At 40.3% G+C, this 15,247-nt stretch overlaps 1 protein-coding gene across 2 annotated transcripts in view; it reads right to left on the bottom strand.

Annotated features, from left to right (window-relative positions):
* Window positions 1–2,278: 2,278 nt before the first annotated feature.
* LAPTM4B (lysosomal protein transmembrane 4 beta) overlaps window positions 2,279–15,247 on the bottom strand; it is a 64,048-nt gene continuing 51,079 nt past the window's right edge. Inside the window, exons 7-8 of one of the 2 annotated variants that reach the window (XM_075085464.1) lie at window positions 4,260–4,334; window positions 2,279–2,382 (exon numbers count right to left, since the gene is read on the bottom strand). In XM_075085464.1, coding sequence (XP_074941565.1) covers window positions 4,260–4,334 — 75 coding nt within the window. In that variant the 3' untranslated portion in view covers window positions 2,279–2,382. Of the gene's footprint in view, window positions 4,335–15,247 lie in introns of both variants that reach the window. The other variant, XM_075085465.1, reaches the window with a different exon arrangement.

The raw sequence follows: 15,247 nt of genomic DNA, 5'->3' as shown, positions 1-15,247 counted from the left end.
GTGCTGGCACATCTCCGTAGCCATAGACACTGAAATTTTGCAAGAAATGCTTTTTCGTGGTACTTGACTGCAATTTCTGCAGCTAATAGGGACATGTAAATGGGAAGTATATAACTTAGCTCCAGAGAAGCAGCCTCTAAGGTGAGAGCTTCTAAGGATAGTAGCCTCTAAGGATATAACTTAGCTCCAGTGAAGCAGCTCAGAGTCTTCTGTCAAGCTAGACAGTTTGACAGGAATTTAACCAATATTCCTTTAGGTTAGAAAAATAAATCTGTAGATGTCCTTTCTTTACAACAAGTAAGACTAAGGTATCATCCACTCCAGTGATAAAAGTCTGAAACAGAGCTGATGTAATGGGTAATGTAAGAGGTTACAGAAGCAATTATATTTCCTCCTGACAGTAGCACAAGAGAAAAAGAGCACGTAAGCCAACCAGGTTTGTAGCAGTGAACCCTATCAATGCAATGACATCTGTCTCTGCTGTTTAAAGGACATACATGAACATTGCCCTCCCATGCTTTGTCCCTGTTGCAGCTCTTCTCTCCATTCTCCCCTCACCAGTAGCCAAGTCTTCCATCTTGAACATTCCAAGCATCAGTGTGCAGACTTTTTGATATTAGCAAAAAATGGTTAAAACTGTCCATGGTGTCTCTAGTTGCTATACTTTGGCCAACACGGTAGTGGTGAGGAATGCCCTATTTAGAAAGCACAGAATTTAAAATTTGTTTCAGACTAGTTATCGTTCCCTCTACTTCCTTGCCAAGCTTTTCTCTGGCCATAAATCGATCTGATATGGCCTTTGGTAACATATCAACTCTGGATTGTTTTTACCAACCAGAGGTTTTCCCAAAGAAGCACAGACAGGCTAACACGTAAAATAATGGTCGATAATAATTATTTTAGAAAATTTTGTGTACTTACAAGCATGAGTGCCACACTGTTGGGTCACCACTACAAGTTCCTCTTTGCTTTCTCCAATATGATGTATGGATGAGTATACAACAAGGGGAAGCTGCATTGTTCCATCAGGAATAAGAACATCACCCACAAATGAGAGAAATGGGATTTGTGCCTTAGCATGTGTAGGCTTTGTGAAGCCTGCAATGCCTTATAAGAGATATTTAAAAAAAAAACCAGAAGATTTTAGCAAAGATCTACTTATATTTCTGGTACTATCAAAGTTTAAATTACTACTTGCTGATTTTGGCCCCGTATTTATGATGTTTCATGTCAACATACCTTGAAAATATTTTCTTTCCACTCTTAAGAGACTAGAAATTATTAATAATAAACTGCTATGTTAGAGTTTAAGATAAGAGAAGAGGAGAGAATTTGAGTGAGCACGTGCTCCTAATATCTGGGAGAAAGGAAAAATGCAAGGAATAATGAAAAAAGCACTGTTAAGAGCAAGCAGTTCCCAAAGCATGGAAACTTAAGAAGCTAGGTTTTTAATGGGTTTCTGTGTCACAGAATACTGACTAATAAAAATTAATTCTAGAAAAACTGTGGTGTGAATTCCCTGGGATTAGATATGGAAATGGAGAATGAATTCAACAACTGAGGATAAAAAACCTTCAGCTGGAGTTTGTGTCTCTTCATGTAACCCGGAGACTCTAATTTTCCTTTGGGAGTGGGAGAACTCGTCTCCCATGTGGGTCCTCTGATACACCAGCAGAGCTGAACTAATATGACATTATCTGCTCCCTCCAATCCAGCTGTCTATCTACAGTATGTGTAGGCATGTCATGGTTTTGACACCATAACCTCCCTACCCTCTAACTCAAATTGGACAAAATCCAAAAGGTATTAGGAGTACTGGCAGGACACATGTACTTGCATTTATGCACGTATGGTGTGTGTGAAGTAGTCTTGATTCTTTGGTAAGACAAACTAAAGTCTACAGAAATTTCATGTGAATTAGCACGACATTATCCCTATAAAGATCTGGAGAAGAAGCAGCCCCAGCTTTCAGTGCAGCTCAGTATAGCACTGTTGTATATAACACACTTCATCAGACCTGGAAAACTGCCTGCACTTCTGGACAATGAACTAAAAGCTTGAATTCTCTCTTGGTTTTATTGTACAATAAATTACAGAACTTACTGTTCTATTCTCCATTTATACAGTATGGAGGGAAAAGCCAATGAATAGACTGGCGAGTGGCCTGAAAAACTGTTGTTTAGGTCATTTACAGAGAAAATGCTGCCATGCCAGATTGGTTGGACAGGAATTTTTGTATGGTTGTTCTTGGAAGACCAGCAAAATGATTTCCATAGTCTTGAGGAAACACCCTTTTATTGCAGAGAAGTTTGTATACACACATGCGATGTATTTACAACCAGCTTCTCTCAAACAGATGACTGTTTCAAATCCTTCACAAATCTGTCAAGATGAAAGAAAATGAAGATCAGAAGCCCAGCCAGCCAGCCCAACCCCCAAAATCAGATTAATTCATGAAGATAACTGTAATGAGATAATAATACATGGAGTTATTCTGAAGGAAGCAATAGGACTGTGACAGATACCAATGGATGGACTTCAGGATTGGTTCAGCTCAAAAGCATTGCTTAGTTTGATCTCAGAGTAGATGAACCCTGAAGTAAAATGCCAACAAGCAGATGGAGACCTGTCTTTTCCCAGGAGTGTGGAAGACACAGGCAGAAAGAGTCTGGCCCTTCATTTCCTGGCCTTTGCAAGGACAGGTCACAACAGCAACCTCCATGAAAAGAAGTTGTTGGTCCTGCGTTCCCCTGGAAAGCTCTTTTCCAGAAGAAGGCAGGAAAAGCTCCACTCTTCTTCAGTCTGCAGAATGGAGTCAATGCACTGAGGGTGAGAATGGGTGTCCTCCTTAGGAAGGGTGTGGACTCACATGCTCGCTCAGTCACAGGAGAGACGACACCTTGGTTCCTTCTGGTGCCCCTCCAAACTGTGGCTCAGCTCTGCACTACCCTTTACATGGGGCGGTGTGCAATGGCATCAGTCTAGCTTCAGCCTCTTCAATCACCCCAAATGCAGAGGAACCAACACAGGGGGAAACCATGAGAGGTAGAGACACACATTATATTCCCTTTTCCTCTTCCTTTTCAATGAAAAGTAGAACTTTCAGAAACAACAAAAAGTTACATTTGCAGGAGGCACTTCTCTGGGGAAGAAATAAATACCTCACACAAACAGTCATGGATGGACGAGTCCCATGAGAAAGATTCTCAGCACAACCAATTCAGTCATAAAAGAAATCTAAAATCCCCACGTTGATGTATATGAGAAACACGCAAAACATACCTGCTAATGCTCGAGGAAGTTGCATGCATAAGTTTCCCATAGGTTGGGAACATATATCTTAGAATCTGCATAATTTAGTTCACACTCAGCAGAACATTGCAATATTTACAGGCACATTCCAACGTGAATGGGAAAACATTTGCATATCGAGTGTGAAAGATGCAGCTTTGTCACCTAACCATGGGACTTTAAAAGCAGGGATTTTTTTACCTCAAAATACTATTTGTGAAGTTGGTGGGGAGGAAAAAGATGTACAGGCAGGAAAAGAAAACTGCCAGAAGTTGGTAAGAACTCTTTTTTGAGCGTTAGAATGGTTGCAGGCTGGGACAAGGTGAGTCTGTGTAGACCACAGGTTCTGGCTTGTTACATATTACAGAGTGCTTTGTCTACTCTCATTTCCCATACTTATTCTGCTCAATTAAATTTGTTTCCCATTAGTCAGGTTGATGAGAATAGTGCGTAAGACTTATTCTTCTTCTTGCAATCATCACCCTTCATAGTATAACAACTTAATAAATTCTTGCAGAACAGAAATGAAGTGGAATGTAAATTTTTTGGACTTGGTCTGTATTCTGAAGGTAAAACTGGGCATCTGAGAAACACATTTGTAATGCTTTGGAAGTTTTACAAATAAAAAAAGAAAGTTACACTCTGAACTTGATTGAGACTGCAGAGTTCTATGTTCTCTAGCATTGCATGTCAGACATAGTGAAAAAAGCTATTCAGACTACAATAACCTTAGCGCTACCCAGATTTGTTCTGAAATCAGTTCACTAGTTTCTGAAACACTACTGTAGTTGCAGCAAATTATTAAAACTATCTACATAATTTTAATCATACAATTTAGGTTTCAATATGTCTGCAAAACAGGAATGTATAACCCATAGAGGTTATATCCTGGAAGTGAAATTATTGAACTATTGCCTCAATGTCTGAAAAGTAAAGCTATCCTCTCTAGGTACACTGCATTCTCTCTCTTATGCTGATACGTAAGGTGGTGGTGGATCTTTAGCAGCTCCGTTCACAGGATCATCATATGGTGGCAACAGGACCTGCAGGAAAGGAAAAGAAAAGGTTGTATTTTTTAAAAAGAAGCCAGCTGATCAAGATTACAGAAAAGAAAACCCTTAAGGCCTTGTCCTAAAAAATAACAAAAAGAAGTAAACCAGTAAGCAGGAGCAGAACAGTAAGAAAATGAAACAGTATTAGCTTGAAGTTCCTCCTTTTCAATTTGTGGGCCTGTTTTCGTTATGAAGGAAAATGTGATTCCTTCCCATTTCTTATTGACTTCAGTGACAGCTTGATTTCAGCCAGAGATCATTCATTGCTGGTACCTGATTTTGTTCAATCTGGCAGTGACAGTAGCTACTTATTCTGCAGCTCTCCTCTGTCAAGAGCACTTAAACCATATATCCTGGAGGAGTGCTAAGCCAGAGTGAGAAAAGTCCCAAACACCTCTCTTTCAGAGGTCTCCCTGGAATAGTTAATAATTATTTTGAGGTGGGAAGAAAGAAAGCAAATGGAGAACAAATTACCCAATGTTTAAATAAATCTCCAGTTTTGTGCTTCTGGGGCACTCAGCCATGAGAAGGAAGACCTGCATTCCCATAAGCCATTCCGTGAATACTTAAACACCTGACAGAAGTTAGGACAGCTTTAATCATATATCATGCCCATTCATAGGAATCCAGGCAGCTTCCTAGGAAATGGGAGATGCAAGTTCAGGCCACACAGGGCAGAGGAGGGATTTGAACCAAGATTTCTACTTCTTTAGGCAAGCATGCTAGCTATCATGCAATTTTTAATGGCACCAGCACTGACATTAATTAGCTTGCCCGTGAAAAGGCAAAAGAGCACTTGCTCTGTAAATCCCAGCAGGGACTGAGGATAAAATAGATGTCTGGATGAAGAATGAGAGTACATTCCCTAAAATATCTCAATATAATGTAAGAATATCAGTTGTAGTGCATTGGCAGAGATACTTTATGCAGCTGAAGATTAATTATTCACAATGGAATTTCCAGATTTATCAGCATTACTTCTTGGTCATTAAAGAGCACATAAAGCTGATTATCTAAACATACATCGGGAAAATCCTGATCTCAATAAAGTCTGTGGAAGTTTTTTCATGAGAGGATTTCACCAGTTCTTAAAGAAGTTGATAACCTGCCTTCTGCAAAGAAACCTCCATAATCATCCCTTTTGGACCTCATCCACAACATAACAAAATCAGTGGGAATCTTCTATAGATTTAAATAGACTTTGGGTCAGACTTTTGTGGGGTAGTTCCAAGGGTGATTCACATTACACTTGTGTGAGTTTACAGACATGTATGGATGACCATGTGTTCAAGTACATCTGTGCAAATGTTTGTTAGATTACAGAATGGCTACCTTGGCATCTTCAGCCCTTACTCAATAAAGTTGCATTATTTAGAAAAGGAAATTGTCAGAGCCATCACTCTTTATTACTACCATATGTCTGAGCTTGCAAATGCAATATACTATGCTCACGTCCACTATATAATCTACAAAGCCTTGTATTGAGAAGCATTTAATAAATTATGTCAACTGTAAAGGGTGCAAACAGCTCATGGCAGACTACTTATCCAGTGAAATTAGGACAACATATAGAACTTCAAATAAATATTGCACTAAAAATCATAAATATATTTTGCAAAGGAACCTCAGTGAATCACACTGCTAAAGCATGTAAACTGTGAAAAACACTACAGTTGAGATCCTCTCTCTAGTGCTGATCATTAGTTTAATAACAGGGTTTCTAGTAAAATCCCAGTGTTACTAAAAAAGGCAGTAGTTTCTCAAATGTACCGAAACATGTTCATTAGTTGATTATGAAGCAATATAATTAGTAACTAAATCTGATCTACAGATGACTCTGAAAATGAATCAAGTTCAGTTTGTGAAGATTTAGTCCTCTTATTGCACTCTTGTAATGCCAAGCCCCAAACTGTCCTCCAGTCCTTTCCGGTTCAGAGTCATTTCATCAGGCATGATAAGAAATGACAGCAGATGCAATCCAGAAAGCTGCCTATCTTTCAGGTCTATGAGCTGATTAATAAAGGACAATACCTCTTCCTGTGCTCTGATACTTTTTTAGATCAATGTGTCCTAAGACTACTGTAGTTAAATCAATATTATTACTTCAGCATTGAGGTTACTGTCATTTGCAGTAGGTCCCCTGGAGGATTTGCTGATGTGAGTGAGGTTCTTCATTCCCTTCACCCCTGTATGAAATAAAATCTGTCTGGTAGGAGAGCAGCCTCCTGGTGAGGCTTTTTACCTCTTGGGAGGTGAGTACTCTACTTTGCTTCATAGACCCAAAACTCATATGTGGGTCAGTGTCCCCAAGGACCCTCAGAAGACACTTCCTCGCTTATCATCAGTTCAACAAGAAGTGAGGGGAGATAGGAATACCTGCAAAAGCCATGTTGGAGAAGCCACTGGCAAATTCCTAAGGCATATGGATTTCTATAGGAATATTCAAGGTATGTGGGGTATGAACAGGGGAGACAACTAAAAATGTTCAGAAGCTTCACAAGAAAATATCTACAGTGGAAGGCTGAAGAGTATTTGCAAATGTCTGTAAGGTTTAGGGTCACTTTACTGCTGGCAAAGATTATTTGTCTGAACAGTTCTATCAGTGATGACTTTACAGGCTTACTCCCCACACATTTCTGTGTTTAAGTATTTAAATATCCTGATCTTGCATTCCCTGACATGAACAGAATAGTGGTAAAAAATAATGAGTGTAGCATGAGCAGAATTAAAAATTACTACCTTTGCCTAGCAGTGTTTGAGTTAGACAAATAAAATATGGACAGGCTGTTATACAAAGGTTAAGATGAATAAGCATGATGGACAACTCATGGAAGAAAGCACTCGGAGTTTGTGGAATACATGGCGCCGGCTTGGACCCCAAGTATCTCACATCATTAGTATAAGTCTTTGAAACTCATTTAACTGTTTTACTTTCAGTCAATGTGGTTTTGTTACTGTTACTTAATCACCTGTCAAATATAAGTCTGAATAATCATCCTTCAGCTTCCGTGACAGGTTGAATAACTCTTCAGCCACTCTATAATTACAAATATTGCAACTCTGCCTCTGTAAGACTACCTTTTTATTATTTTTGACAAAAACAGAGCTTCAGGCCATTACTTTCCCTTAATAATTTTTTCATCTTTCTCAGTTAAGTGTATTTTGTCAAAAGGGAGAAATATGATAAAACCTGAATTATCTCAGCTTTTAACTGTTTAGTGTTGAAATGGTTAAGAGTTCACAAAAATCTCAAGGAAAAGAAAATTCCATTAGAATTTTAATCACTGAATTTATGCCGAAGTAGCTGAGATGGAAATCTCGATCAGAGTAGTTTTCCCTTCCCTTGTGTTAATTTTAAATCTCAGCATGGTTTAATGGAAGCAGATAAGTGCCTTGGACATAAAACAGCACAGTTATTCAGGCAGTACATTATGCTCTCCAGAGGCATAAAATGGAAGCCAGTCACTGAGCCAAAGGGTGAATTCAGAAACTGGAAAAATAGGCAGAAACTCACTATTCAGTCTTATCTAAGAATCTAATTAGAATGATACAGTCTAAAATAATTCATACAGGACAAAAATGTATGCATATTTTAGGTCCATGGTATCCCCAAGGCAGAATACCCACTAGATCAACTGCTGGATTTTGCTTCCTAGGCTCTACATTGCAGCATTTCCTTGCTTGTTTGCTGTGAACTGAGAAAAATGTAGGTTAGTTCCCCTGGATGCTGTGGGACTAATGTTTATACAGTGCTTGAGATTGTCACTCACAAATTACTATAAAAAGTAAGTAAGAAGGACTATGTTTTTTGGAACTGAGTGATCCCAGTGAAAAGAAGTGCTGGCTTTTTATCAGTAGACGAGCAAGCAAATTTGGAAGATTAGATGGTTGCAGGGTTCGGTCCTATAGGATGCCTAAAACCCAAAGGATAGAAGCTCCTACCTTCTTTTGCAATCCCTACAACTGTATCAAAGAACCATGTAGAATTTTAGCAACATAGAATCATAGAATCATAGAATCGTTAAGGTTGGAAAAGACCCTTAAGATCATCGAGTCCAACCACTAACCTATCACTGCCAAGTCCACCACTAAACCATCCTCAAGCACCACATCTACCCTTCTTTTAAATACCTCCAGGGATGGAGACTCAACCACCTCCCTGGGCAGCCTGTTCCAATGCCTGACAACCCTTTCGGTGAAGTTTTTCCTAATACCCAACCTACACTTCCCCTGGCGCAGCTTGAGGCCATTTCCTCTCATCCTATCACTTGTTATTAGGGAGAAGAGACTGACCCCCTGCCTCACTACAACCTCCTTTCAGGGAGTTGTAGAGAGAGCGATAAGGTCTTCTCTCAGCCTCCTCTTCTCCATACTAAACAACTCCAGCTCCCTCAGCCGCTGCTCATAAGACTTGTTCTCTAGACCCTTCACCAGCTTCGTTGCCCTTCTCTGGACACGATCCAGCACCTCGATGTTCTTCTTGTACTGAGGGGCCCAAAACTGCTCACAGGATTCAAGGTGTGGCCTCACCAGTGCCGAGTACAGGGGGACGATCACCTCCCTGCTCCTGCTGGCCACACTATTCCTGATACAAGCCAGGATGCTGTTGGCCTTCTTGGCCACCTGGGCACACTGCTGGCTCATGTTCAGCCGGCTGTCAACCAACACTCCCAGGTCCTTTTCCTCCAGGCAGCTCTCCAGCCGCTCTTCCCCAAGCCTGTAGCGTTGCACGGGGTTGTTGTGACCGAAGTGCAGGACCCAGCACTGAGCCTGGTTGAATCTCATATCATTGGCTCCAGCCCAAGGATCCAGCCTGTCCAGGTCCCTCTGTAGGGCCTTCCTGCCCTCCAGCAGATCAACACTTCCACCCAGCTTGGTGTCATCTGCAAACTTACTGAGGGTGCACTCAATCCCCTCAGCCAGAGGAGGAGCTGACATCACTTACTGTTTTTGTAGTTGTCTGGTGATAAAAGCATTGCACAGAGACTGTGAGATCAGAGCTCTGCAGACTCCCAAGCCAAGAAGGTTCAAACCCACAGCTCCTATCTGCCATACGAATGCTCCAGACGCGAAAATTTCAGTTAGGTTGGAAGGAGCATTTTCCACCCTCCTGTTGAAGCCAAGTATGCAATAATCCATGGGAAGAGAAAGAAAATAGGAGAAAGTGTAGGTAGCTATGTAGCCCCATAGTTATGGTGCTTAAGTGGGACAGGAAGTCCTGGGTGCTGGGCTTTGCTCCCAATACCGTTTAAGCATTTTGTAATAAGAAGTCTTGTTGTATAATATGCATAAATAATTCAGAACTGACCCATGAGAAATCCTGGTCCTGACTTAGCTTGTGTCCTCCAGCTGGTTTGGGTAATTGTATTACATAAGGAAATTAGGAACTATTACTTCACAGAAAGGGTTGTCAGGGATTGGAACAGGATGCCCAGGGAACTGGTTGAGTCACCAACCCTGGAGGTATTTAAAAGACTTGGATGTGGTGCTCAGGGACATGATTTAGTGGTGAATTGGCAGTGTTAGGTTTACGGTTGGACTCGATGATCTTTTCCAACCTATACTATTCTGTGTATCTGTGTATAAACATCTCTCTATTATAAAGCACATGATACAGGATGACCTTCTTTTGAAGAAATAATTACCATACAAGTTTGCCAATGGCTAGAAAATAATCAGTTAATATAAGCATATGTCATTTCTTATTTTTTACATTCTGGTTAATCTGGTTTTGGGGAATAAGTTTTTAAAGACGTTGCTTAGAAATATGCTTAAGAAGAAACACAGGCAAATATTTGTGTATTCAAACAGTTTGGAATTAACCTTGGCCCAGATTTGGGGGGTATGGGGCGGGGACGGACGGAAATCGCATAATTTCATTAATCACTCCATATTTTTGCAGCTGATTCCACATTTACCTGAACTTCCAGTAGAAAATTTTCTTTCTTCAGCTACAAAGAAGACGGAGACTACCTTTTTACAAGCAGTCACATGGAGTGGACAAGGGGGAATGGACACAAGTTGCTCTTGGGGAGATTCCGATGGACACCAAAGGAAAATTTTTCACAGTGAGGACAGTCAACCATTGGAATAATCTCCCCAGGGAAGTGGTTGACTCGGCCACATTGGACACCTTCAAGAGTCGCCTGGACAGGGTGCTGGGCCATCTTGTCTAACTATGCTCCTCCTAGAAAGGTTGGACTAGATGATCCCTGAGGTCCCTTCCAACCTGGGATTCTGTGATTCTGTGATAGATACAAGTTTTCTCATATTGCTGCATTTATTCCCATTTGAACTCAAATTCTTAGATCTGTTTGGTGTCTAGTACATTTCTAGAGCAGAAAATGTGCTTAGTCCTGTATGAGTAAGTTTAAATATTTAATTAATTGATTATTTCTATATTCTTATGGGTCTCACCCAAAAGTCACTGAACTCAATAGAAATCTTCCTGTGTCGCCAGAGAGCTTTTGATTGCTTTTTCCCACAGCCATTTGTATTCTTCACTGGGTGGAATGGTACAATTGTCACATATCAGTTTTGAGTTTGAACAGCATTTTGGCTGGCAGCTATATGAAACTTCTGTGAGTTCCCATGGCAAAATACCTTCCCATGGAAAAATGTCTTGTTAGAAGCAGACATTGTTAGAGACCGCTCTAACGTATTTTTCTCTAACACCTTCTGGAACAGAAATGCATTTGATAATGCCAAAAAAGCTGTAGAGTAAAAATATAGATTAAAAATGTCTATGGTAAGTGCTGATGGTTGTAGTGAGCATTCAGGATGTTTTCTTGAACTTTAGCTTTTCCATAAAAACTCCAGTCCTTTACGCTGAAGAACTTCACACTGCACAATTACACTGTATGTAGACAGGGACAGGTGACAATGAGTAGTTGAGTAGAATTAGGGTCATCACTACTGCAATTTAATCCCGATCCTGTTGTTGACCTTCTGAGTTTTGACAAATCATTTGACTTTGTCTTAGGAAATCTGTAGAACAGACATGTTATTTGAAACATCTTAAAAGGTGTTGGAAACCTTAAGACAGATTTAAAACTCTCTTGGATGAAACATGCATATGACTGTATGAGACAGGGATTAGGTTGTGGAAATATTTACAGACTAAATCTATATTTGCAGAAATTTCAGCCTACGCCTGGAAATGTTTAACCCAACCTCTTCACCACAGCTATGTATGCATTATGTATCGTTCTTCTGCAGAAGTGACCTTTACATTTCAGATACCCAAAGCACTACCAGGAATCCTTATGCGAGGCCTGTGCGAATACATGGCGAGGAAAGGGAAAGAGGGCAAAAGGAGCCTTTTCTTTCACACAGCTCACATACAAGGTGTCAGTGGGTTCAGGTCTTGTTCTCTGTTTACTTAAAAAGGGAGGGAGAGTAACCACAAAGTGAATAGGCAGATGGCAAGAGTATGCCAGAGCCAGTGCTGGACTATTTCACAGGTAAAAGTGCTAAGCCACAGGGATTTCCTCATCCCTGAGCCTCTGTCCAACATTCAGCCCCTGGCCTGGTGATGGGATGAACACTGATACATCTGCAGGCTGAAATACAGTTGCTGCATGCCTTTCCTTTCCTAATTCAGGATAAATTTTCTCCTTGATGTAGCATGGGGCTGATGCGTCAGGTTCAGAGATAACTGAATTGAAAGATAAGGTTTTAAGCAGCGCATGCCTAGTTGCACCAGTCCTCTACTCAGGGTTCATTTAATCTCAGTGATTCCAGCCCGAGACCAACCACTGACTTGTACCAATCTGATACCATTGTGCAGTCTGGAAAGGGTTTAATGGTATGCAATCACATTTACTGATTTCATGTTTACTTCCCTGCTCTCCTTTCATTCACCGAGCCAAGAGGAGTGGAATTTCCTCCCACAGCTGTGGTGCTTTGAGGAGCCATTAACTGCAACCTAAAACCATGCTCAGCTTCAGTGATTGAAGGGTGCTGACGTGACCACCTGTCCAGTTCCAGATAGTCTCAACAGCCCTCGGGTACTGTTGGGTTCTTGACTACACAAATATTATGAAGATCACCTGGGGAAAACAGAAGATTTCTGTGTGCATAAACAGCTATAGCCAGCTGATTGCTTCACTCTGTGTACAGGAAAGGCTGAGAATAATTCTTTCTTTGCAACATTTTCCTGCCCAGTTTGACAATGTAGTTTTCTTCTGAGAAGTCTGACATGATTACAGAGGAAAATGTAAAATTAAGATGGGGTAACATGATGTTTTGTGGTCATTGTTAGTGTACTGAGTAAAGTTGGCTGAAAATACAATTGTCGGCATACAAAATATTTGGTAAGAAACTCCCTGAAATATTTGGTAATAAATCTTGTCTGTATTTTTTGCTTAAGATTTTCAGAAATCCAGATCTTCTCAGTAGAGCCCTGGTTTGGAGGCTCAAGGCACCAGGTGGCAGTCCTTTAGTACTATGTATACCAATAAGCACTGGACTATATGTAAATGTAACTGATTATATAATTAATTTTGTATCTTACTTTAAAGGAAATAAGCATATTAATGTAGCACATGGCTTATTTCCTGTACAAAATTTACTGGAGTGATTATATATATTTTTGAGGCAGACTTCAAAGGTTTCTAATGTTTCTGTATGTAGGGTGGGAAGAAGTAGCATCTATCATGAGTTTCTGAATAAATGAGAAAAACAAATGGTGGAAAAAAAGAAATGAAAACCAAAGAAAATCCTGTGGTGGGAAGCAGTCAAATGTTTCATACAAAACGAGCACTGGAGAAAGAAGTAGGGATTAGCTTTCATCACACTGCAGCTAAGCATGTGCATGTAGGGATAGCTCTCCTTGATCAGGTGGAAGGTCCATCCAGATAACAGCAATTAGTGATGGATAATGAAGAGAAGAACAAGAGAGAACAATAAAAGAAATTAAGAGAGCGGTGCAAGCATATATAGTTATAACTTGCCCAGAATATTCTCCAAACTGTCAGAAATTTGAATGTCAAGGACTTGCTGAATTACTGGTCATGTCTTACAGGAATTTTTCTTATACCCATTTTTCTAGCCTGCATTTGAACCTGTGTTGACTTTTAGCACCCACAATGTCCTGTGGTAATCAGTCCCACAGCTAATCTAGGTGTTACATGAAGAAATAACTTACTTGGTTTGCTATGAAACCTGCCACTAGCTATTTCACTGAATGTCCCTTAGTTCTTTTGCTAAGACAGTGAGCAGTTTTTCCTCCTCTATCTCCTCTGCTGCTCATGATTTTAAAGACGTCTATCATGTTTTGTCTTGTTCTGTCCCTCTTTCGTCCCACTAAGGATCCTTGCTACCATGCGGTGCAGTCAGTCCACAGTTAATTTCTTCATACTGACAAACTCACTTGACAGTTTTGGGTCCAGGCTGAAGAGCTCCAAGACCAGGCACGTGGAGAAGCATTACAGTCAGGAGGGAGCTGACCTCCACCTGGATGAAGCTTCCTTCATGCTCAGGGGAGTGGCAGGCACTTTCACCCACCTGACCTGTGTTAGATGTTCTTCCAGATGAGATCAACTGCCCTTTAGAAGCAATTCTTATAAAAAAACGCTTATAAATATATGCTTCAGAGGTGGCTGTTTACAATGTAAATGACTGCTCTGGTCAAATAAGTCCAGTCAAAGCAACTGTTTCTGAGGAAGTCAGAGAGCAATGTTTGCAAAAAACCTTTCCCATCTTTCTTTTTCTCCTTTCCCGTCCCCAGATAAAAAAGCCCTGGGTATAGGGCCAAAGCTTCATATCTGAGCCAAATAATTCTTAATATCAAATGAGAACTGTTTTACTTTGCTTTATGCACAGATGCTTTTACTTGAAAAGTTTGTCCAAAATGTGCTAGTTAATTACTATTTAAAGGTTTCATGATATGTTGTCTGTCAAATAAATCCCAAGAAACCTTCCTTTCAACATGGACAGGAAGTATTTTCATGTTTGTACGTATGCATTTCCGTTAGAAACCACACTAGAATGATTACAGATGGAGTAACTGGAAGCAGAATAGCTCAGAGATAATTTATAATCCCATTCAGCGAAGAAGTAGGCCTCAATGCTGCAAAATCATCTGTGTGAAGTTAGAGTTGGTATGTTTTTTCCTTTGACAAAATTGCTTGTATATTCCAAGCCACCAGCTCTCCAAAACACTGTTTAAGAAACTTTTCATGATTTTATGGATTTCTGTAATGAAGCAGCACAATGTTTTCAGCACTCCAGATAGAGGAATAAGTGTATATATTACTAGGACACAACAATATTCAGGGACAGATTGTGATTGCCCTTGCGTGGGAGGAAAATTGGATTCAGGAAGCTATTGTCTTTTTCCATCATGTGCAACCTCATAAAAGTCACCCAGAATAATGGTGTAATAACCCTCTCCATTCAAAGGCATGGAGGAATAGTCCACCTCAGGCCACAGAAGTCTTTTCTACATCTTGGCCTGCCCTCTACTGATGCATCTCTAGTTGCACGTCATGATTTTGTAGGGAGAGAACATCTATTTTTTCAATTTTTCCTACATTTTTTTTCAAAATGAGGATTTGCTGCATGAGCACATGCTTTCTCAGGGGGTACTTGCCTGCATGTCATCTGTACTGAAGACTTGAAGTATACTATGTATAAAAAATGGTTGATGTGTTGTCCTGGGTGCAGAGACTGTGACAGAGCACTAATCTTCCAATCGACTTTTTAATTACTAACATGCATCTCTTTCTAACCTTAGCTCCTTTTACAATTATGCCATGTATCCTACTCAAGAGTTAACAAGAAAGAAACCTAGGAATAGCTCAGGCGGGGCATTCAAATTGTTTAACAGGACTAGTCATGTCCCAGGAGCGTGGTTATCACAGCCTTGCTTGCATTACAGATACTGCTGGAAAGGCTTCTGT

This window comes from Phalacrocorax aristotelis, chromosome 2 (genome assembly GCF_949628215.1).
Source record: "Phalacrocorax aristotelis chromosome 2, bGulAri2.1, whole genome shotgun sequence".
NCBI lineage: Eukaryota > Metazoa > Chordata > Aves > Suliformes > Phalacrocoracidae > Phalacrocorax > Phalacrocorax aristotelis.
The sequence above is the reverse complement of the archived record's forward strand: the minus strand, read 5'-3'. Positions and strand labels throughout refer to the sequence as shown.